The sequence below is a fragment of the Bombina bombina genome, chromosome 6 (genome assembly GCF_027579735.1).
Source record: "Bombina bombina isolate aBomBom1 chromosome 6, aBomBom1.pri, whole genome shotgun sequence".
In the NCBI taxonomy this organism is placed as follows: domain Eukaryota; kingdom Metazoa; phylum Chordata; class Amphibia; order Anura; family Bombinatoridae; genus Bombina; species Bombina bombina.
Window position 1 is genome coordinate 348818947 of NC_069504.1, and position 25137 is coordinate 348844083.

The 25137-nt window shown below is 36.2% G+C and overlaps 1 protein-coding gene across 2 annotated transcripts in view; it reads right to left on the minus strand.

The window, feature by feature from the left end:
- The window catches only part of SCYL2 (SCY1 like pseudokinase 2), a 158899-nt gene that overhangs the window by 133079 nt on the left and 683 nt on the right, over positions 1 to 25137 (minus strand). For both annotated transcript variants that reach the window (XM_053717001.1, XM_053717000.1), the window contains exons 2-6: positions 20914 to 21112; positions 17825 to 17982; positions 6125 to 6269; positions 4190 to 4339; positions 3132 to 3353 (exon numbers count right to left, since the gene is read on the minus strand). In XM_053717001.1, the coding sequence (XP_053572976.1) occupies positions 3132 to 3353; positions 4190 to 4339; positions 6125 to 6269; positions 17825 to 17982; positions 20914 to 21090 (852 nt within the window). In that variant the 5' untranslated portion in view covers positions 21091 to 21112. The remainder of the gene's footprint in view (positions 1 to 3131; positions 3354 to 4189; positions 4340 to 6124; positions 6270 to 17824; positions 17983 to 20913; positions 21113 to 25137) is intronic.

The window sequence follows — 25137 nt, forward strand, 5'->3', positions numbered from 1 at the left end:
TGAGAGACAAAATGTGGAAACAAATCCAGACAATCACATTGTCTGATTTGGAAAGAATTTATTTGCAAATTATGGTGGAAAATAAGTATTTGTTCACCTACAAACAAGCAAGATTTCTGGCTCTCACAGACATGTATCTTCTTCTTTAAGAGGCTCATCTGTCCTCCACTCATTACCTGTATTAATGGCACCTGTTTGAACTTGTTATCAGTATAAAAGACACCTGTCCACAACCTCAAACAGTCACACTCCAAACTCCACTATGGTGAAGACCAAAGAGCTGTCAAAGGACACCAGAAACAAAATTGTAGACCTGCACCAGGCTGGGAAGACTGAATTCTGTAATAGGCAAGAGGCTTGGTGTGAAGAAATCAACTGTGGGAGCAATAATTAGAAAATGGAAGACATACAAGACCACTGATAATCTCCCTCGATCTGGGGCTCCACGCAAGATCTCACCCTGTGGGGTCAAAATGATCACAAGAACGGTGAGCAAACATCCCAGAACCACACGGGGGGACCTAGTGAATGACCTGCAGATAGCTGGTACCAACGTAACAAAGGCTACCATCAGTAACACACTACGCCGCCAGGGACTCAGATCTTGCAGTGCCAGACGTGTCCCCCTGCTTAAGCCAATACATGTCTGGGCCCGTCTGAAGTATGCTAGAGAGCATTTGGATGATCCAGAAGCGGATTGGGAGAATGTCATATGGTCAGATGAAACCAAAGTAGAACTGTTTGGTAGAACACCATACCTACTGTGAAGCATGGCGGTGGCAACATCATGCTTTGGGGATGTTTCTCTGCAAAGGGAACAGGACAACTGATCCGTGTACATGAAAGAATGAATGGGGCCATGTATCGTGAGATTTTGAGTGCAAACCTCCTTCCATCAGCAAGGGTATTGAAGATGAAACGTGGCTGGGTCTTTCAGCATGACAATGATCCCAAACACACCGCCCGGGCAACGAAGGAGTGGCTTCGTAAGAAGCATTTCAAGGTCCTGGAGTGGCCTAGCCAGTCTCCAGATCTCAATCCCATAGAAAACCTTTGGAGGGAGTTGAAAGTCTGTGTTGCCCAGCGACAGCCCCAAAACATCACTGCTTTAGAGGAGATCTGCATGCAGGAATGGGCCAACATACCAGAAACAGTGTGTGACAACCTTGTGAAGACTTACAGAAAACGTTTGACCTCTGTCATTGCCAACAAAGGATATATAACAAAGTATTGAGATGAACTTTTGATATTGACCAAATACTTATTTTCCACCATAATTTGCAAATAAATTCTTTCCAAATCAGACAGACAATGTGATTGTCTGGATTTGTTTCCACATTTTGTCTCTCATAGTTGAGGTATACCTATGATGAAAAATACAGGCCTCTCTCATCTTCTTAAGTGGGAGAACTTGCACAATTAGTGGCTGACTAAATACTTTTTTTCCCCACTGTATATATACACATACACACACACACATTGAGAGAAGGAATGCTGCAAAAGCCTAGTAGGGTTGAAACCACAAATTATACTTTCATGATTCAGATAGAACATATTTTAAACAACTTTCAAATTTACTTCTATTGTCAAATTTTCTTCATTTTCTTTGTATCCTTTTCTGAAAGCATACCAAGGTAGTTTCAGTAGCAGCTACACACTATATGGGAGCTATTTGAAAATATCTAGTGAGCCAATGACAAAAGCCATGTGTGTGCAGCAATTAATCAGCAGCTAGCTCTCAGTAGTGCATTGCTGCTCCTGGTAATACCTTGTTATGCTTTCAACAAAGAATACCTAGAGAACAAAGCAAATTATATAATAGAAGTAAATAAGAAAGTGTTTTAAAAATGTCATGCTCTGAATCATGAAAATGTAATTTCAACTTCACTGTCTCTTTAATTAAGATAATAAGATTGAGCAAATGTATTTCTGTGAATGCATGCTCACTAACAGTGTTCTTCCCTGAGAAAGTGTAACTGTGTCCCTGTCTAGTGAAACAGTGACAGTATGAACAAGTATGTCTCTGTCTATGTCAGAGTGTGGATATGTCTCGGTCAGAGTGTGGATGAGAATACACACATCTTTGTCTTGGTTAAAGTGTGTAAATACGCAAACTCCTTATTCTAGATTGTAAATTCCCACGGGAATAGGGCCCTCAATCCCTCCTGTATGTGTTTGTAAATTTTGTCCTGTCTCTTACAAGTCTTATATTGTTTAATTTAAATGAATTGTATCCATGGACAGCGCTGCGGAATATGTTGGCGCTACATAAATAAAGTATAATAATAATTCTAGTTGTGTGCCTTGAAGCAATTATTCAAGCATTAAATAAAGATGGAGGTAATTTAAAGGTTTTCTTTTCTCAAACAGATTTTACAGTGTAATATGCATCAGTAGGAAAAACAGTGTTTAAACTATCACAGCAACCTATTAATATTTTTATTTAAAAAGGGACATTAAACAGTATGAAATTGTAATATAAAATGTTTACATACGTGTAGTATAAAAAAAAAAAAAAAACTCAATACACTTATTTTGCCCACTTTTCCTGTAATTTAACTCTGAAAATTGTTGATTTTCTCAATTCCACTGTTTCTATAAAGCAATAGGTGCCGACATGTTGAAACCTAGTTTTTCCCGAATCCTTCACTTTTGATAAAGGCAATTAGAGACAGATATAAAACAGGCAATAAAAGAGTGTATAAACAAGGTTGTGTGAAAACCCTGTTAGATACTTTAACAATCCTACATTCAGCACTGAATTGTTTTCACACTGTCTTTTATTCTTTGTTTTATATATGTCCTTAAACTGTCCTCAGCAGATGAGATAGGGGAAAAAAACCTAGGTTTTAATATGGTGGCACCTATTACTTTATAAAAACTATACCTTTACACTTAAGATTTTTCAGAATTATATATTAAAAGATATATCTGTATAGTATTCTCGGGCTAATGTTTGCTTAACATGCATCATTATATCTAACATTTATTTACTGTTTAACGCCCCTTTAACCTCTTAAGGACATATGACGGAATTTTTCCGTCATAAAACAATTGAGCAAACTGAAAGCTGTGTCCTTAAAGGGTTAAATTGTAAGTTTATACATAAAAATACATATACAATAACATACCTGATCTAATTGCCTGCTAAAACTTTTATAAATATCTTGTTTGTTTACTTCAAATATAGCTTTTCCTTTGTTGTAAACTGCATGTATGATCACACCTAGCGAGTACATGTCACTCGCTGGGTCACAGCTCACAGATAAGATGTATTCAGGAGCCAGGTATTCAGGATTTGGCAGACATAATGGCGGTAAATTAGGGTCCCATTCCTTACACACAAACTTTGTCTGAAAGAAGAGCATAGTTTTTACATTTTAGCAAAACATACATCTATAAAAAAAAAAAAAAAAAGAATGGCATGTAAACGGACATACAATTTTTTAAAGAAAAAAAAGACAACCATACACAACAAACAGGGTACATGGCAAAATCAAAATGAATATCATGTACGTGACAGTCTCTGTAGCATAAACTGCAGCTGTCCAAATTTTCCTTTTGAATAAAAAGAATGTTCTTGCAACTGTAGAAGATTCCCCAGACATCACGGTAGCACATACTACAACATATCAGAAAGATGCATCACAAAAACGTTTCAGTTTGCCTACCGCCCCCTTTATATTTACATACAATAGAATTCTACTTCTTTCATTTCAACAGAACATTTTTGCAACCTATTTTATTTTCAATGACAAGAGTGATTGTTTGATTTTATGTTTTTGCCATTGTTTAAGAATATCTCTAATAATGTAGTGAGAAAAAAAAATGAAATGCTCAAATTCGCAATTTGAACACTAACAACCCGCAACTTTAATGTGTTTGACTCCTGCAAAGGTGGTTAAACACATATAGATGCAGGGTCACTAGTATAAAATTACATCCTCTAACTAGACCATGTAATTTGTTTCATTTAAATAGCTCTTTAATATACTACCTTTAAAACTAAAGGTTAAACATAGTTCAAGCTCTTCTATAAAGGCATCAAAGAATACGGAAAAACAAGACAAACATATGAAAGTCTGACGTATTGTGTAATTAACTGAGAACAAATCCAAAGCTGTTCTATACTTCTGAAAACAATGCCTTACAAAAAGGCATAGACTGTAATTAATTTGTGAAATCTTACCACTTGTTCAGATGGATTTACAGAGGGATTATAGAAATCAAAGCCCATTATTTTCCACGCTCCACTTTTATTTAAAATGATATTTTCTGGTGTAAGATTTGAATGAATCATTTTTACACTGCTGTGTAAAAACGACAATCCTTCTGAGACCTGTAAAAAGAGAAAAGAGCACAGATCACCTTATATTCAGCAACATTCTTTTACTCTCAGAGAGGGTCTTATGTAAATGCACAAGAGAGGAAAAACATAAGGTAACAAATCAGTAAGAAGTATAATAGAAAAGTTACAAATAACATATTCTGTGATTCGTTTAGCAATAGCCTTCCATTGAATTGATGCTACACTTCTACGTAAAACTTGTATTTTGAGATCTACAATATAATCTCTTATAGCGGACCAACCACACAGTGGTATAGATTTCCACTAAAATTGAAAGGGTGAAAAAACTTTTCATGCACTGAATAAAGTGTATAAAACAAGCATCTGGAGTTATTAGAATTTGACAGTTGATGTATTTTGTTAAGCAGAAGTTATCTCAATATTGAAATGGGTAATCAATCAAAAAAAAAGGGAGTGTGACGCATCTAGATTAGATTACATTTTTACAGTTAAACAAAATACTACAGAGACATAATATTGGCACTTGGAATAGACTGCAGTGGATTTGAAACACCATTATAATATTTGATGTATACTGGATTTTTCAAAACTGTTGCTAAGAGCTTTAAAGGGCCATGATACCCAAATGTTGAAACACTTGAAAGTGATGCAAAAAGCTGACTAGAAAATATCACCTGAACTTCTCTATGTAAAAAAGAAAGATATTTTACCTCACAATGACCTAAGTATTCACACCCCATTGTAAAGGTCTTTAAGCAGCAAATCAGTATGTCTGTCCCGGGACAGGTAAGGGAGTGAGCTTCATGCACACTCATATTATTTCCCTATTCAGTTTAAGGAAGTTTACTATGAAATCTCATGAGAGTTAAGTCAAATCTCATCCGATCACAGTAAAAGAGTTCATGACCTCAGCACTGCTGATGCTGATTGGCTGCAGTTCATTTCTTCATTTTTTTTTTACCTGCAGCTGGACAGCAGCTGAAGTATAACTTTTTACACAGGACTTACTCTGGTGAGCTGAGGAAATTGCGAAGTAAAATATCTTCTTTTTTTACATAGAGATGCTCAGGTGATATTTTTACAGTTATATGCATCAGTTTCAAGTGATTTAGCATATGAGTATTATGTCCCTTTAAGTATTCATGTGATCTGCTTATACAGAGGTGGCCTGTCTGCATGTAGAACGGCAGGCTGCTCATGCTCAGAGCACCACTGGTGTCACTAGTTAGGCCTCAGCTTGAGTATTGTATGCAGTTATGGAGGCAATATATCAAAAAGGATATAAACAGACTGGTATCTGTTCAAAGGAGGGCTACTAAACGGGTACATGGTATAAATATAAAACTTCATGAACTAAATATGTATAGCTAAGAGAAGGGAGATTGCTGATATGACAGAAATATTCAACTATATTAAAGGACTTAATAAAGCTGAATCTGAAAGTATTTTCACAAACACAGCAACCCCATAACAAGGGGCCATTATCTCAAGTTGAATGGTAGCAGGTTCAGAAGTAATTTGTGGAAGCAGAAAGAGTGATTGATAAATGGAATAAACTTGGGTTTGGGTAAATAAAGAGGGTCATAAACCCACCTTAGACCTAGGGATGTGTTACTGCAACAGCTCAATGACATAACATTAAAGTATAAGTATTCATAAAAGAAAAACCCTTTGTTCTCTAACACTAGTTCTGTTTTCTGCTATTATATAGGAAAAAACGAAGAGTGTAAATGAAAGAAAAAAAAACACTGATATCAAATTCTGTGAGCTATAATGCTCTAAATAAGAGCTAAAACAAAAACTGCACTTCCTTACCTGAAGCAAACCATATTTTGTTTCAACATCATAAAGTTTATGATCTTTTATCTCAGATGGGAGAGGAGAAGGAAGATTATCCCAACTGCCAAGAACATTGGCTAAACTTGCAAATACGGGTTCTGTGCAAAATGCAAGGCAATCCCTATATGGGGTAAAAGCATAAAATAATTAAATGGCAACTGACACCTGAAATAACATAATCCATAAACCCATGTACAGACTACTCTTACTTGGTCATAAAATGTACTTGTATGGTACAGTGGAAATAGAGACAAGGTAAAAACATCCTTTGTCCTGTGCTTGTTTCATATAAGCTCCTCCTCAGACCAAAACATCTCCGCTGGGACTGGATGACCAAACCACAGGACTTCTACTTATTAACCATTGGATGCACATTTGTAGAAAGAACTTAAAAGGGACGTGAAACCCAAAGTCTTTCTTGGGTTTTGTGTCCCTTTAAGTTTAGAATTTGCAATGTTCATTAATTACTGTTCATGAATACATTTGTATTTGTAGGTTCTAAACACAGCAGAGAAAATAGTAAACTACTTTAAAAAGGACAGTAAAGTCAAAATTAAAAATGTTCATGATTCAGATAGAACATGCAACTTCAAACAACTTTCCAATTAACTTCTCTTATGTAATTTGCTTTGGTCTCTTGGTATCCTTTGAGAAGCACACCTAGCCAATACTGGGAGCTAGCTGCTTATTGGTGGCTGCACGTATATGCCTTGTGATTGCCTCACCCTTTGTGTTCAGCTAGCTCCCAGTAGTGCATTGTTGCACCTTCAACAAAAGAGACAAGGAGAATTAAGCAAATTAGAAGTCAAATGGAAAGTTGATTACAATTGTATATTCTGTCTGAATTATGAAAGAAACATTTCAGGCCTCACTGTAGGTCATTTTTAAGTGAGAAACCTACACGTTATGTATTGTTTTTTCGGCAGCAGCTTTAGACTCTACTATCAATTTATGTATATATCATGACGTGAAAACAATGAAATATGTGAAAAAATTATGTTTTATTAAAAATGTAATATATCAGATTAATAGTCCCACTATTATAACCCAGTTCTACTGTATGTAAAACAAATGGAAGTAGAAATCATTTATATATGTATATTAAAAGCGATAATTGTATGGTCTTCTCAAGTATTACTTAGACTATGCATGGTCTCAAATTGTTTTATTTTTTTAACAATTTTAATTTACTCATATAATAAAAGTTAAAGAGACAGTCTAGTAAAAAAAAAAAAAAAAAAAACTTTCATGATTCAGATAGGGCATACCATTTGAACCAACTTTCCAAATTACTTTTATCATCAAAATTGCTTTGTTCTCTTGGTATTCTTTGTTGAAAGCTAAACTTAGGCAGGTTCATATGCCAATTTCGAAGGCTGTCTCTTATCTCAGAGTATTTTGACATGTTTTTCACAGCTAGACAGTGCATATAGATAACATTGTTCTCACTCACGTGGAGGTATTTATGAGTTAGAACTTATAGGCTAAAATGCAAAAAACTGAAATAATGAGGCAGTCTGCAGAGGCTTAGATACAATGTAATCATAGAGGTAAAAAGTTTATAAAAATACCCATGTTGGTTATGCAAAACTGGGAAATGTGTAATAAAGGGATTGATTATCTATCTTCTTAAACAAAAATTCTGGAGTAGACTGTCCTTTTAAATTTTAATTTCATAATGTCCTTATTTTCATCCTAATTTAAACGCCAATAATGATGTCATGAGTGCTGACGTTTTCTTTCCAGCTTCTACTCTGGTAAATGCTATAATTTTTTGTATATACATAGCTCATATCCCACTTTTTATTTTGAGATTTACACTGAAGAGATCATACATAAAGGGGGGCGTTAAATGTGGTGTCATTGGTTAATATAATATTGCTAGTCTCTGAGAACACCAGTGAGCAGAGGGGGGGAAAAATCAAAGTGCCCTTTTAAAACTATCACGCATTAAAACTGCAAAATATGTTCAATGATACGCTGGATCTATAAATCCCTACCATATGTTATTCTAAACTCTGTGTAACATGCAGGTACAAAAACAAAACAACAACAACAACAAAAACTCCATATACTTTAATCCTTTTGCTGCCGAGCCTTTTCACACCCCTGTGCAAAGCTGACTTGGTTTCAATTAATTTTTTTGCTTAAATTTAACAACCGCAAGTCACATTTCAGTGAGTGACCCCCACAAATGAGATTTTATTATATATATATATATATATATATATATATATATATATATATATATATATATATATATATATATATATATATATATATATATATATATATTTTGTTTTTTTTTAGCAGGCCCAGCAGATACAGAATATACTATTGTTATTTTTATATTTGCATACGAGAAGGTTGCAACAAACGAAGTTTAAAATAAAAAAAATAAAAAAGTGTGAACTTAGTTAAAAAAAACAAAAACACAACATTAATAATAGCCAGGTGGGGGGCGGAGCCGGCTGGCGAGAGACATGGCCGCACTTTGATGTGAGCTCTGACCGTAACTGCCCAAAATAACTGATACAGGGATACCTGAGCACCGTCCAGTAGTGTAATCACCCACAAATCACCACCGGAACGGATGGGGAGCTGAAAGGTTGCGGCCACAAATTTCCACAGCGTGAACTTTGCCACAGCTCAGGGTTGAGGCCTAGGTCGTGGCCGCCATCTTTGCAGCCTGAGGGTAAATATGCAATACCGGAGCCCTCCGGATTTCTACTTAATACTGCGCAACTAGTCAAAGGACCCCAGAGGTTACACCAATATATACGTAGTACATAGCTGAAGTGAACATAGGCTATGCGGTGCGTTATAAATACTAGCCCTTAAAACAGCCACCATTCTCACAGCCCTAGGGCGCAGCACAGTATACCGGTCTTCCCGGGAGTATGAATGAAACGCACCACCGGCATAAAAACTGTCTAAATATATCCATTACCAAAGTACACCCTGTCAGCTATCAGTATAGCACGAGCTGTGACATAACAGCAGCAACATAAATTACACATTTAGAAGCAGAGATTGGGATCTGAAAAAGAAAATAAAAGGCAGAAACAAGGAGGTTTTTTTTTCCTTTTTTCTCTTTGCAACTGCAGATAATTTTAGTATATGGCCAAACTCACTATAATGCCTATATAGAATGCCTCAGCACATAAGATGTGCTTAATGCTGGCCATGCTGACATAATACTGCCTTTCTACACAATCACAGCTCACAATTGCTGAGGGAGATTTCTAACTTACACACTTATCATCACCATAGGATTTTATCCTCTGTTCTGGTCTGAATTTTGGAGGGTGAGGGTGGCAGCAAACCAGGGGAAGAGAAGCAGCTCATAATATTGCATAAAAATGTCACCAAAAAGGATAGCCAAACCAGGCAAAGATGCAAAAAAACCTACAACTTCAAGACACTCAGTGAGTTCCTTTTTTAGGCCTGCAGAAGCCTCACAGTCTGTTTTATCTGAGCACGCTACACCACAGAGATCTGAGATGTCACCCTCAGACAGTGAAGATAGTGATATAGAAGATTCCGTACAGATAACTAAGTCCTTCCTGGCCACTATACCATCTAAAAATGACCTGGATAACATAGTCGTCAAGGTCCGAGATTGTATAAAAGAAGAATTAGCCAACCTAAGAAAAGATATGTCAGAGATTGGTAACAGGGTGGAAGCCCTGGAAGAGGATAATGAGTTCACTCATCAAGAAATTTCTAACTTGCAGACCACAGCTAATGTACATGATTCAATGCTTCTACAACTGCAAGATAAACTAGAAGACTTGGAGAATAGAGAGCGACGGCAAAATCTTCGTGTTAGAGGGATTCCTGAAACAATTCTGCCTAACACTATTCCTGAATTCCTTAAAGGTCTCTTCTCTTTTTTGCTGGGTCCTTCATCTACTACAGATCTATCAATGGATAGGGCTCATAGGGCTCTAAGACCAAGGCCTTCAGACCAAGCACCTCCAAGAGAGACGTTATTCTCAAGCTGACACACTTTCAAACCAAAGAAGACATCCTAAAAGCGGCAAGACGAATTAAAGATCAACTTTCAGAACTGCCATCTGCAAATATTTACAGACTTGGCCCCTCGCACCCTGCAGAGGCGAAAAGAGTATCAACATTTAACAGCGCTTCTTAGAGCAAAAGGGATTCCATATCGCTGGGGCTTCCCATGCTCCCTTAACATCTCCTATGGAGGCAATAAGCTGACCTGTAAGACATTGGATGATATTCCAGAACTATGTGCGGCCTTGGGGATAGACCCCCCTCAATCAGCAACATCAAGAGAAGATAAAGAATCGGAAACATCATTGAAATCAGCGAGACCTCCCAAAGCGCAGTGGCAACAGCAAAAGACTAAGAAATCAAAGAAATCTCAAGACCTTTTACCCGTTGATAACCCAGGATGACCCAGGAAAGAGCCAAATGGGTGAGATAAATCCATGTTATATAAGTGTTAAAATATCTTTATTTTTTACAGAACACTAGTTTACTTACCACCTTCTGGACTTTTTAAGTAAAGAGACTGAACATGTTAGCATAACTATTTGGAGTAGATATAAACTGATAGTTTTCAACTGTAACAATGTCCTTGTACCCGTTCATCTATTTACTTATAAGTTTTCATTAGGGGCAAACTAATTTTCCCTTTGAGTTGTGACATGATGTGTCAAACTATTTGTTATTGTTTTTATTATTGTTTTTGTGGTTTATGTTTGAATTAGTATTGTTGTTATTGATGTTTTTGTTTATACTCTGTTTATCTATAATCAACAAACTCCAGGGGCACGCACCTTTTACACTATTTCTGAACGGTTCTTGCAGCCTCATAGGGAGACCTAGCAGTCAGACAGGTACTGACCTACAGAATATGTAATGACTGACAAGATAGCGATTGAATGTATGACGCAAAATGTAAGAGGGTTCAACATACCTCATAAAAGACGTATAGCATTTACTGACATTAAACACAAACAGGCAGACATCCTATTCTTGCAAGAGACGCACTATATAGAAGGGCAAGAAACTGGGTTTTTTATGTCCACTTACACTAGACACTACCACAGCAGTCACCCGACCAGGAAGATTTCTGGAGTTAGTATCTTACTTCATAATTCATTACAGTTTCACGTTCAACAAACAGATAGAGACAATGAGGGGAGATATCTGGCCCTGGGAGGGTTACTTCAAGGGAAACCAATTACATTGGTCAATATTTATACCCCAAACACGCACCAAGCATCCTTCTTTCGTAAGATATCCAATAATATTTTAGCTTTTTACAAAGGGTCCCTCATTGTTGGGTGCGACTTAAATATACAGCTGAACCCACTGCTAGACAGTTCTACCACACAATCACTAGTGTCGAAAAAATCAATTAGGTCCATTAGGGAAGATCTGACATTACTAGGGGTACATGACGTTTGGCGTGTCCAACACCAGACTAATAGGAATTACACTTTTTATTCAGCGCCACAAAACACCCATTCCCGAATAGATTACATATTTGTAGACCATAATACCATTTCCTCAGTGGCTTCCACTGACATTACCCCGACTTGCTGGTCTGACCATTCTGCAGTTCTGTGCAAGATACATTGGTCCTCACTCCCTTTTAAACCAATTCAATGGCGATTTGACGACACCATACTTAACGAGGTACTAATATTACAACAGGTAGAGAAGTCTATATTGGACTACTTCGAGCACAATAACACTCCAGACATAGACCCGTTCTTACTATGGGAAGCTCTTAAGTGTGTTATTAGGGGCGAAATTATAAAAATTACAGATCACAACAAGCGGATCTTACCGCTTCTTATCAAAATGCAGAGAACTTATATAAGAACAACCTGCATGATGAATCTCTAAAATCACAAGATCAAGCTAGGCAGAAACTTCAAAATTTTTTTAGAATTGGCAGCCCAAAAACAAGCGCTAAAATTACAACGGAGGTTTTTTCTAGAGGGTAACAGGCCGGGTAAACTTTTAGCAACAATCGGCCCACTACATTACTACGTTACAAGACCCTTCTGGTGGACTGACGGTAGAAACTCAGAGGATGACAGAAATATTCAGAGACTATTACAGTGCGCTATATAAGTTAACACCACACAGGAACAATAAAACACATTATATTGAATGTCGCAAGTATTTAGATACTATCACATTACCTGTAATACCAGAAGAAGACCTCGACCCCTTAACTCAGCGATAACGGCTGAGGAGATTGACAATGCTATACACTCATTAAAACAGGGGAAAAGCCCTGGGCCAGATGGCCTCACTAGCGGCTATTACAAAAAATGTAAACATCTTCTAATCCCACACCTACTTTCAGTTTTTAATTATATTGATGAATCCCACGGCCTACCCTCCTCTATGCTTGAAGCAATAGTAACAATTATACCGAAACCAGGTAAGGACCCGACTATCCCGTCAAACTACCGTCCAATATCCCTCTTGAATATAGATGTAAAGCTATATGCTAAAATACTAGCCACCAGAATTAATAAAATACTACCTTCACTGATTCACCCGGATCAGGTGGGCTTCGTGCCGCAGAGAGAAGCTAAAGATAATACTATAAAAGTCCTACATTTAATACAACATGCAACCATACACGACATCCCCTTTATCTTACTATCGACCGACGCTGAAAAAGCTTTCGACAGACTAGACTGGACTTTCCTAAAAGTTACCTTACAGAAATTTGGCTTCCCAGACAGTTTATTTTTTTTTTAAATATTTTTATTGAGGTCAAAAAGCATAATTAACACGTTTGAAAAACCAAAAGGAGATACATTAAATGCTCAGTACATGTCAGATCAAAGATAAGTAATAAAAGTAATTTTTTCATCTTTTCCTTCCCCTTCTGTCAATATGTAAGGCCACTTTTGGACCTATGTAACCAAATACATCAAAGTCCACTGGGGTTGTGATTGAAACATAGAAGAAAATAAACATTGGGAAAAAAAAAGTGTATCTATACAAATATCATTGCTGAGTTTGCTAGGCAATCTGGTAGTCAATAAAGATATACAAGATATACATTAAGGGTAATGTGTTGATATGATATACATAAAAAGTTATAATACATATACAATTTATACAGGCAGAAGTATGAATATCAAATTATACATCAAAAGTCAGATAAAGACCTGTGTTACATATGATAACATGTACATATGTCCTCTTTATGCCACCTTACAAGGAGGGACCTCTTTTGGATCCTTAATACAGTATAGAAATGGTAAGTTAGTTGTTTTTTCTAGTAAGGCTTACTTATAGTATCAAAGCTAAACTATGTTATTTCTTAAGTAAATATATGACATTGTTAACCAAGAGATATATATAAAACAACCAGAGCTGGACAGCCAAGCAATAGTATAAACCTTTACAGGAAATGTGTGCCTTACCCCATAAAAAAGAAGGAGTGATCTCTGAAAAGTAAGATGTTAGGTTTGTTGGAGAGAAGGTCCAAGTCCCATGCTGCATACCACACCGTAGCTATCGTTGCAGTACCATGCTTTGATATTTGCTGTGTTAAGGGGGCCATCTAGTGGCCAAAGAATGAATCAGACTTAGTGGCAAGTTAATTCAGCTGAATTCCCGGTATGTGTGAAAGCAAGGAGGTTTATCAATTAGCGCACTGTAGATGATGAGCGCCAGCCCCCTAACTACCCACATACTACATATACGGGATATGTATATCTAGTTGGCTCTTTGATGAGAAATTACACCCAGATAAGAAGCAACTAATGTTAGAATAATTCCTCTCTGAATCTATGAAGTACAAAGCCTGCATCAACATCGCCAAGACATAATGGGATATTAACAGTAGGTTATAATGAAACATAAACATATCCTGGGAAGAGAGCACTAACACACTGCATAAGTCATAATACCTTGTATATTCCAAATTGGTGTGTGTTAGAGCAGTACAGTCCTGACTGAAATGACTATCCTATTCCCATCTTCCAAACACACCCCAGTCCCTGTAGTCTAGAATGTCTCACCGCCATGTATCTGATGAAGAAGGGGCACTGTAAAGGCAGCAAGGCAAATTCCGTTTTCCCTGCGGAGGTATCCTTTGTAGTTAAGTATTTCCCAATAGCAGAGTGTAGATGAGCCACAGCACTAGTAAGAACTTCAAGTTGTGACAACAGTGACTGCCGTGAGTGGATATCCTTTACTGCATAACCGATTTCCCGGACAGTTTTATTCAGAAAATTCTAGCCCTTTATACTAACCCCACTGCCAAGATCAAAATTAATGGCACACTTTCCAACCCCTTCCCCATCTTAAACGGCACTAGACAAGGGTGCCCTCTATCGCCCCTGTTATTTGTTCTTTCAATGGAAATCCTCGCTACCAAACTACGTGACAACCCTGCAATCACTGGACTCACTATAAACTCCACCCATCATAAATTAGCACTTTATGCAGACGACCTACTATTGACATTAACTCACCCGACTACATCTCTCTCTGCGGCACGGAGCACACCGGAGGAGTTCGGTCGTTGTTCCAATTATTTAGTTAACAAACATAAGTCTGAACTACTCCCCATAAATTTAAACGATACAGACATCCATGCACTCAGTTCCCAGGTACCATACCAGATACTGAGGTCCTCATTAAGATATCTAGGTGTTCACCTTGCTGGCACTGTTCAGCAACTACATGAATTGAATTATGAACCACTCTTGAATACTATCACTAAGGATACATCACTGTGGCTAAATAAAAATATATCCTGGTTAGGCAGGATAGGGGTAGCCAAAATGAACATTCTCCCTAAGATTCTTTATTTGTTCCAAACTGTCCCTATAAAACTTCCGGACACTTATCTTTGTAGACTCCAATCCGTGATGAACTCATATATTTGGAAGAAGAAACCCCCAAGAATAGCTAGATATACCCTTTATCTATCAAAAAAATATGGAGGTTTGGGAGTTCCGGACGTAGTCAAATATCGAACAGCAGTCTTTCTAAGGAGACTGATAGATTGGTGCACGATTCCTAATAATCACGATAAAATTTGGATAACATTAGAACATGACTTGATTGGATCCCCCCAACTCGGTGCATATTGCTGGCAACCGAATGGGAATCATCCAGCTTTAATAAAAACATACCCTATAATTAAGGAAACGTTTGCCGTATGGTCCCGGGTCATAGTTAACTACCCGCATATTTCAACTGTTCCCTCCTCCCTGACAACAGCTCTGTCTAATCCTGACTTCCCAACGGGGATGCTAGTTACGCCTAAATCACAGAGCAGCTTAGACAGCCTTCTTCCACTATATACACTACTTGAGGCGGACAAGTTGATACCTAAACAACAATTGGTGGAATTGGGAATTACACAATTTACCAACTGGTTTAAATACTTACAACTTAAGCACTTTATACACACCCATAAACTTAAACATCAAACGACAAGAGACCGTACTCCTTTAGAAAAACTTTGCACTCTCAGCTCACCTCCAATGCATGCTATATCTACCCTATACCAACTTTTACTCACGCCCTCTGAATTCAAACAAACTTCTACAATAGTATCCTGGCACAAGGAACTTCCATACACACTCTCTGAAGAAGAATGGTTTGACATCTTCTGGTATACTAGTAAATCAGCACATTCAGCCACTTTACTAGAAACTAATTATAAATTCCTACTTCGGTGGTATCTCACCCCTCACAGATTAAAATATATATTCCCAGAAGCATCAGATAGATGTTGGAGGAAGTGCTCAGGAGAAGGTACACCTTACCATATCTGGTGGGAGTGTCCTAAGATTCTAAAATTTTGGACAGACATTAACCACGAAATGAGCAGGTTATTAAATTATGACATTACCTTAGATCCCTTGATATATTTATTCCATATCTTACCTAAATTCCAGTTTAAGCAGCATACATCCCTATTTCAGCTAGCTATATGCAGTGCCAAACAAATAATCCCTAGAATGTGGAAATCTGAGGCCACACCAACTCTGTCAATGTGGAAAACACAAATAGAGACGAACCTGTCTCTGGAGAGATTGTTTTACTATACAGTAGGTAGATTAGAATTTTACGCTGAAATGCTGTATTTTTGGGAATCCTATTACTACACTAGGTAGAGCTTAGTCCCCTTTACGGCACTATTTGGTTTTGTTTGACTATAGGGTTGCACATGAAACACCCCCCTCAAGGCAAGTCGGAACACACCTTCCAACACATAAGGATAATTACTACTCTCGTATATTTGGTGATATACATACTCCTCTAATCATACAAGCTATAGCTGGGACTGGAGGGACGTTAGACATGAGTGGCAGATTGTACCGGACCTATACTAACACAGACCTTTTATCAATTGTACATTTCAAACATAGTCACTAGGTTGACCAACGCAAACTCAAGGTCTGCGAAGGGAAAGGAGAAATATTCAGGTTTTTACTATTATAGGATCAGTTCATGTGAATAGATAATTTTTATGTGAACCTTGGACAAATGGATCCTGTGGGATTGTTAAATAATTTATCATGTATTTTGCTACGACTGTTGGAGTTTAAATACTGTTGAAAATATGTTTTTGCTGTAGAAATATTTAGGTTTTAACTACTACATGATCATTTCGTGTGAACAGACAATTTTTCATGTGAACCTTTGGCAACTGGATCCTGTGAGATTGTTAAAGAACTTATGTAATATGCTATGACTGTTGGAGTTTAAATACTGTTGAAAATCTGTTTTTGTTGTAATGAATACTTTGATATAAATAAAAGATTAAATAAATAATAGCCAGGTGACTACTGAGATCACCTTTATAAATTGTTGTTGAGGGTATCAAATTTGAAAGGGGAGCCCATACAAGAATTTGGAAAAAAAAAAAAAAAAAGGAGGGCACCTTTGTACCAAAGTAGAAATAAAGGCACAGTGATCCCAAAATGTACTTTTTTTTTTAATAAAGGAACTTGTACACTATAAAATAAACTTTTGGGGGTCTATAAACATTTTAGACTTTTTATTAGTGACCCATGTTGTGTTTGTTGTAACTTTTTTCTTGCGGGGGTTGAGAGCTGGGATCGAGAGAATTGAATAACCTCTCCCCATCCAGCCTCCTTGCAGCTACTGTGACTCTGCCCGTTAGTGACATCACCTCACATTTGTGGTGAAATCAACGATACTCCCAATTTAAGGCTTGGGAGTGCCACCTACTAGACCACCAACTATCCCTGTACTGTGGAGGATCTCCAAAAACAGCTTTTAATTAGCGATCAGGATCTTGTCATGTGCATTGAAGTGGTTAATATACGTTTACAAATGTTAGCTAATTTCGCTCTATAGACCCCCTGCATTTTAATCACTTTTAGCATTGCCTTAATTTATATAATTACAATAAACATTTTGTTTACTCACACATACCCTTATCAGAACATTATATGCAAGACAAGTGGGAATTCCTTATCTTCTGCAAGGGCAGGATGCATGTATATACATATATCAAGAATACCTAAATACAATTTTTTGGAGTAAATGAAGTTTGAGGAGAAGTAGCTCCTGGGACTGGCCAATCTATGGGCTATGAAAGCAATATTCTCAGTGAAGTACCTCTCTTATCTTTACATATACCACGGCAGATAAAGCATATGTTAAGATGAGTACCTGGATTCTTCTAGTGGATGCTGTACAGTAAGTAGCCGAGGATGCCTTAGTCGTGTTAACTGCTGAACACCTCGCTTGAGTGAGTCGATAATTTGATCTTTTTCATACTTCTGACATTTGTCAATCAACTTTTTGTCAAATACGAACACAGCAACTTCCTAATAAAAAGGGTAAGTTATTAGTATTTAAATTATTGATTTGTAAAGTGCCATTGTATTCTGTTGCAATGGGCCGATTATACATAGTGTGACAATCCAGATGTTAGACTTGATGATGTTTAAAGGACCAGTCAATACAGCAGATTTGCTAAATCAACAAATGCATGATAAAAAGACAATGCAGTAGCCCTTAGTCTGAACTTCAAATAAGTATTGGATTTTTTTCTAACACATTTTAAAGTTATGTACATTTCCACTCCCCCTGTACATGTGACAGCCATCTGCTAATCACAAATGCATATATGTATATTCTGTGAATTCTTGTACCTGCTCAGTAGGAGCATATTTTTTTTAATGGATGTAAATTGCAAAGTTGTTTATAATTCCCTGCTCTATCTGAATCATTAAAGTTTAATTTGACCTTAGTGTCCCTTTAAGTTGATGCTGGATGAGGAGGAAGGGCTGTTTCTAACAGGGTAGTTAGTTCAGGAGTCATTTATAGAAGCAGATCCTTACAGAAAGGGTGGTATATTTAATGAATAGATTTCCAACAGAGGTGGTAAGGACAAATACAGAAAATAAAATCAATAATGCCTGACATATGTGAAAGACCATTTTGAGAATTATTTGAAGGACATATAGAAACAGTCCATGAGCCTTCTGTACTTATTTACACATGAAAATACATGTTTATAAAAAATAAAAAAAAAACAGGTTTACCACACTAGAAGTACAGGGTGAATAAGTAAAATATGTTTGGGTTATCTGCCCAACTACATCTTGAGTATTGTGTAAATTTCTGGAGGCCATATCTACAGAAGGCTATAAAGAAACTGGAATCGGTTCAAAGGAGGGCTACTAAAATGGTACATGGTATAAAAAAAAAGTCTTAATGACCTAAATGTGTATATCTTAGAGGAGAGAAGGGAAAGAGGATAATATGATAGTAACTTTAGAGTATATTAAGGGGCTTAGCTTAACTTAACTGCAAGCACTTTTCATTTAAAAAAAAAAAATCAAGAACAAGGGGTAGTAGGCTCAGGAGTAATTTGCAGAAGCACTTCTTTATAGAAAGGGTAATGACAAACAAACACTGTGGGGGACTTACAGAATGCATTGGATAAGCATAAGGCTGTCCTATGAACTAGATAAGTTTACACTTTTAGGAAATTTGGGGCAGACTTGTTGGGCCCTATGGTTCTTATCAACAGTCATAATCTACTGCTCAGACAACAGAAATAGCAGCTTATTGGAACAATTGAGATCTAACAGCAGACAGGTTTTTATTTAATAAAAACAAAAAATATTTTAACAGAATTAAACAGACCAAATTAAATTAAAAAAAATAAAAATTAAGATTTAGTTAGCCCAACATCTTGTTAATGTGAATTACCGTACAGCAAAATATGTCATATGGACCATAGAGAAAAGATTAGCAATGTGAAGTTATGTCAATACTTATTCCTATAGAGTAGAATTTCAAAGATTCGCATTTCATAACCAGGATCTATTGTGTTTTTTTTCATAGACAATATATATCTAACAATTTATATAGAATTAAGGAAAATAGCTAGGAAAATAACAAGTGCTTTAATCAATTTTCATTTGTTATGAATCCCATATGTGACTGTGTGTAATTTAAATCTTTTACACTAGTAATTTATAGTCCTGTTGATTGACAATGGATATATATGTTCCTTAATGTACTCCTTTGCAGTGCAGACAAAGGGACCAGGTTGGCATTTGTGTGCCCATCTGGTGGAAATGTTAAAGCATTGCTTACATGTAAATGATTAAATAACAATATTAATATAACAAAATGAATTTAAAGCCATCCACTGAAACATTAACACCTCAGACTCTATGTCTATGTACTGAATGAAAGTGTTTACTTACACACTATAGCTTGCATATAAGTGATAGCAAAGAAGAACCATCTTGGGTTCAGCCTGAAAACACAGTTTCCATCTATAGGAACAGGTTTTCAGTATTAAAGAGACATTCTGGTCAAAATTCAAATGCACATAGATGAATTACATCTTTGAATAGAAACATATTTGCTGTATTCAGGTATTGGCAAAAATGCTGCTATTAAAAGTTATAACTGTTTTAGTTTTAACATTTTTCTCTGCACGTGCATGTGAAGCATAACTAGATATTCTCAGTGCACCAGCATTTTAAATGCTGCAGCTGTCCAGAGCGCCAGTGAGGCTTGTATCATGGCAGCAATTAAGAAATTGAGTCGTTACCAGTTAGACTAAGCAAGCGCTGTGTATAAAATGCAAGATGCATACTTAAATGCACATTTAAAACTGCTATATCTTTTATTAAAGGGATAGTCTAGTCAATAATAAACTTTCATGATTAAGATAGAGCATGCAGTTTTAAGCAACTTTCTAATTTACTCCTATTATCAATTGTTATTCTTTCTCTTGGTATCTTTATTTAAAAAAAAAAAAAAAAGCTGGAAAGTAAGATTAAGAGCCGGCCCAATTTTGTTTCAGCACATGGATAGCGCTTGCTGATTGGATGGTTACATTTACACACTAGTCAGCAAGCGCTACCCAGGTCTGAACCAAAAAATAAAGATACCAAGAGAATAAAGAAAAACTGATGATAGGAGTAAATTAGAAAGTTGCTTATAATTGTATGCTCTATCTGATCCATGAAAGTTTAATTTTAACTATACTATCCCTTTAAAAGCATTTTTGCTAATACATGTATATTACAAAAATGCTTCTATTCAAAACTTAAATGAATCCATGTGGATTCCTATTGTGGCTGGAATGCCCCTTTAATTGAACAAACAGAAAACACAGCATGCAGTATGTAACCCCAATACTCACTCATATCATACCTTACATTTTGGCACTATGACCAATTCTGTACTTCTAGTTTTTGCCAACATTCTCAAAAACAATACCAACGTACCTGTTTAGTGGATTTTTTTGTGCCATTGAAGATTTTCCATGCCAGTCCATTTCCACCGCTTGCTATATGTTTTCCTACATCAAATTCCCTTGTAACAGGGTTACCCATTACAGCACTGGTGACATCAGCAGTTACCTTTGTAACTGTACTTTTCAGCTTATTTAGCATGGACTCCATTGTTAATCTTTAGTTTGTGGGCCTAAAAAATAAAGTGACAGGTAAGTGAATTGTTTTAAAAATAAGACAAAAAAAAAAAAAAAAAAACTACTATGTGCTTTTAAAAAAGTAAAAAAAGGTTATTCCAACAATAGCTGTACACTTATTTCCACATCTTAACCCTTTGCCTATTAAAAACTGCTACAAAGCAATGTATTATATCCATATTTGGCAGCCAAAGAGTTACATTAACAAGTTTACCTAGTTATTTAAACATTTTTATTTCATTTTCAATTTTGTTTTATTCGTGTTTCATTCATTTTCTTTCTGTTTTTAGATGTGTGAATTAGTATAGTATAATGTCAAGCTTATGTAGGTTAGTACTTTAGTTAGTGATAAATAACCTGCAAAAAATATTGTGTTATCTCTTAATAATCAAGGGGTCGGTTTATCAAGCTGCGGCGTACAGGGACACACATATGCTCCCCTGTCCGCCACAGCTCGCCTCTGGCAGGCTGAATTCCGCTGCCAGAATTCCGCATTGCACACGAGCGCTATTTTTGGCTGTGCACTCGCAGGAGCTGTCAATCTCCCCGGTCGGATGAGACTAGGGAGATTGAAATTCACCACCTAAGAGGTTGCGAAAGGTTAGGGAAGCAGTGGTCTAATGACCGCTGCTTCATAAATACGGACTGCAGGTTCTCTTGTGAGAACCTGCAGTCCTAGGCAGGCGAAGGGGTTGATAAATCAACCCCCAAGTTTGCTTTCAATTATCACAATCTGCAAAGACACATAGGCTCTAAGGGGTTGATTTATCAAACTCTTCGCACCTTTTCCACTGTGAGAGCCTGAAGTCTGTATTTAACAAGCAGCGGTCATTAGAGAGGGGCGGAATTGCACGCAAGCGCAAAATAGTGCTCATGTGCAATGCTGAATGGCAGCGGAATTCAGCCCGCCAGAGGCGAGCATGCGGCGGATAGGGGCGCGTATGTGCACCCCTGTCCGCCGCAGCTTGATAAAGTGACCCCTAAGCCTATTCACATTTTTCCAAAATGTCTTTATTCATTTGAACAAGAGCTTCAAAGTGAAAACAGAAAAATAAAGGAGTAAATTAATGTATGCACTCTAAAACACACTTGTTAACTATCTTTATGAAATAAAAAGAATCTTATGTCTATAGACATAGTCCTCTTAAATAGATTACTAACTTAGCCAAAGACTCATCAGCTCACATAAAAATATAAGACAGCATAAGACCTTATATAACGATAAACGTTCTACCATGATGCATTTCTGTATGAATTCTGCAGATTATATCCAGATATTATAGATATAATGTAGTTCCCTATGTTTTACTAAGAAATTTGATACAGCCAGTATGCAGCATAAGTACAGTCAATAAATGCAATACTTTTGAGTTGAGTGTTTTTGCTCATTTCATGAATTGTCTAGGAAAGTGATTTTAAAGGGGTGTGTCAGCAGCACTGGCTGGGTGTGTTGGTGTCACAGGGAATTAGGCTTCAATGACATGTATAAGGGACCATGAACTAAAAAATGAATGTATTTTTTATATATTATATAGGAAAGAAAACTAACACACCTTACAACTGCCGGGCACAAAAACTAATTCTGAAAACTATAGTCCAACTTTCTAATAACATACAGATTACACTTGTGTAGTATTAAAATATAGCTGGAAAACTCAGAAGAAAACATGTAGACTTAAACAGACACTGAACACAATTTTTTTTTTCTTTCATGGTTCAGATAGAGCATGCAATTTTATGCAACTTTCTAATTTACTCCTATTATCAATTTTTCTTTGTTCTCTTGCTATCTTTATTTGAAAAAAGAAGGTATCTAGGCTTCTTTTTTGGTTCAGAACTCTGGATAGCACTTTTTTATTGGTAGATGAATTTATCCACCAATCAGCAAGAACAACCCAGGTTGTTCACCAAAAATGAATTACTAAATAGAATATGTGAAAAACGTTAAAATAGGTAAAATTGTCAAACTTTTTATTTAAAACTGACCTGTATACAGTTAAATAAATATATATTTAAAACCTAAAAATATAAGAAGCGCTCACAAAGGCTAAAGACAAATTAAATTTATTAATTACAAATATAAATAAAACTTTAGAGTGCGCACTCTTAAAATACAATTGAGACTTAACAATTCAACAATTCATTTAGACTGACTTTTAAAACCATAAAATAAAACAACCTTTCCAAAGTCTCTTAATATGTTTTGTGCAAAAGGTGCTTATAGCAGATACTAGGAGATGGATCTTATGTCCTTTAGTTCATTAGACTCCTTTTCATTGACCAATCAAATGTCTCTATTATCGTTGTTTTGATATTTCAAAATGTAACCGTTTTAGCAATAATTGTATCAAACTTTTTCTAGACAAGGTTCTTTGTTTCTGTTAAACACTTTTTACCTTAGTATTCCAGTTCCTTTTGAAACATAAGTATTCCTCGTTTTTGTTCCTCACAAAGTAAGCCTCTGTTACTGCTTCCAGCAGTGGGTTTAATGAAGCAACAAAACCGGCTTACCATGATTTGGCTACCGCTGATCTTAGCCTGTTTGAACAAATCCCCCGCCTTCCGATGACAATGGGCAGTCCGCCTCTATTGCCTCCAGGCTAAAAAGGGAACTCTCACACTTGCTTCTGGGTGCGGGTATATGTTGATATTACCCGATTGTGTGTTAGCGATATCCTGGACAAGTCGTGCACAGCTTATGGTAAAGCTGTCAGATCCTTGAAGTTTAGATATCCAAGCCTATCTCTTGCGGCTGTATATCTGAGTCTGTGGTATCCCATGGAAATTATTTCTATGCTGTTTAATAAATATCCTTTTATGAGTATATAAAACAACTAGTAAAGTTACTAAATTAGAATGTTTTAAGTGTTAATTTATCACAACAGACTGTTTATTACACATTGTTATTTAATCTTCATTTTAGTTTCTGTGTATATATGTCAATATAGTAATGACAGATTTTAAATATAAGGAAGATATATGTTAGAAAGTAAGACTTGTAATATCCCTTTAAGAAATAATTGAGCAGATAATCATTAAAGCTATAAAAAGGTGGAATACACCTGAGGATATCATCTTGAAAAAGGCTCATTGCGAGCGGAAACGCGTTGATGATTCATAGGATACCACAGACTCAGATATACAGCTGTAAGAGATAGGCTTGGATATCTAAACTTCAAGGATCTGACAGCTTTACCATAAGCTGTGCACGACTTGTCCAGGATATCGCTAACACACAATCGGGTAATAACATATACCCGCACCCATTCCTGCATTTCAAATAAAGATACCAATAGAATGAAGAAAATTTGATAATAGGAGTAAATTAGAAAGTTGCTTAAAATGTTATGGTCTATCTGAATCACGGAAGAGAAAATTTGGGTTCAGTGTACCTTTAATTTACTGGATTTGGTTTGAGGGGATGGATGTTTTAATTTGTCATTGATTATTTTAAAAAAAGGAAAAATGTGTTTGTTTACAAATTAAGTATTTAGATAGATTTTCTTTTATACTAATTAAACTACATTTATAGGTTTATAAATTAACATGACTGATAACTACTGGAACATTGTATTCCTTTTTTTGTTCATTGTTTACAATGCCATATTCTACTTTACTATAAAGAATAGTATTTATTTTCTCAAACAAATCTAACATTGTGATAGTACCACTAAGCCACCATACAGCTATTCGCAAGCTGAAGACGTCTTATCGCATTTAGAATTTCTCACAAGGATGGTCACATGAGCTGTACTATATTCAACATTTTTGCAATTACAAACAGGACACAGGTACAGATGTTAGTGCATATAAACTATTTAATTATATGCACTAATTAAAGTGTTATGAGTTCTGGTTGATCAGTTATGTAGTTCCAATAACATCACCTGATATACTGAAAGGCTGAAGCTCAGTAGACCTTTCTATAATTGATGAAACCACTAGTAGGTAACACAGAGTCAATGCTACTGCTTCTGCTTATATTATTATTATTATTTCAAAGGTAAATGTTTATAATGCT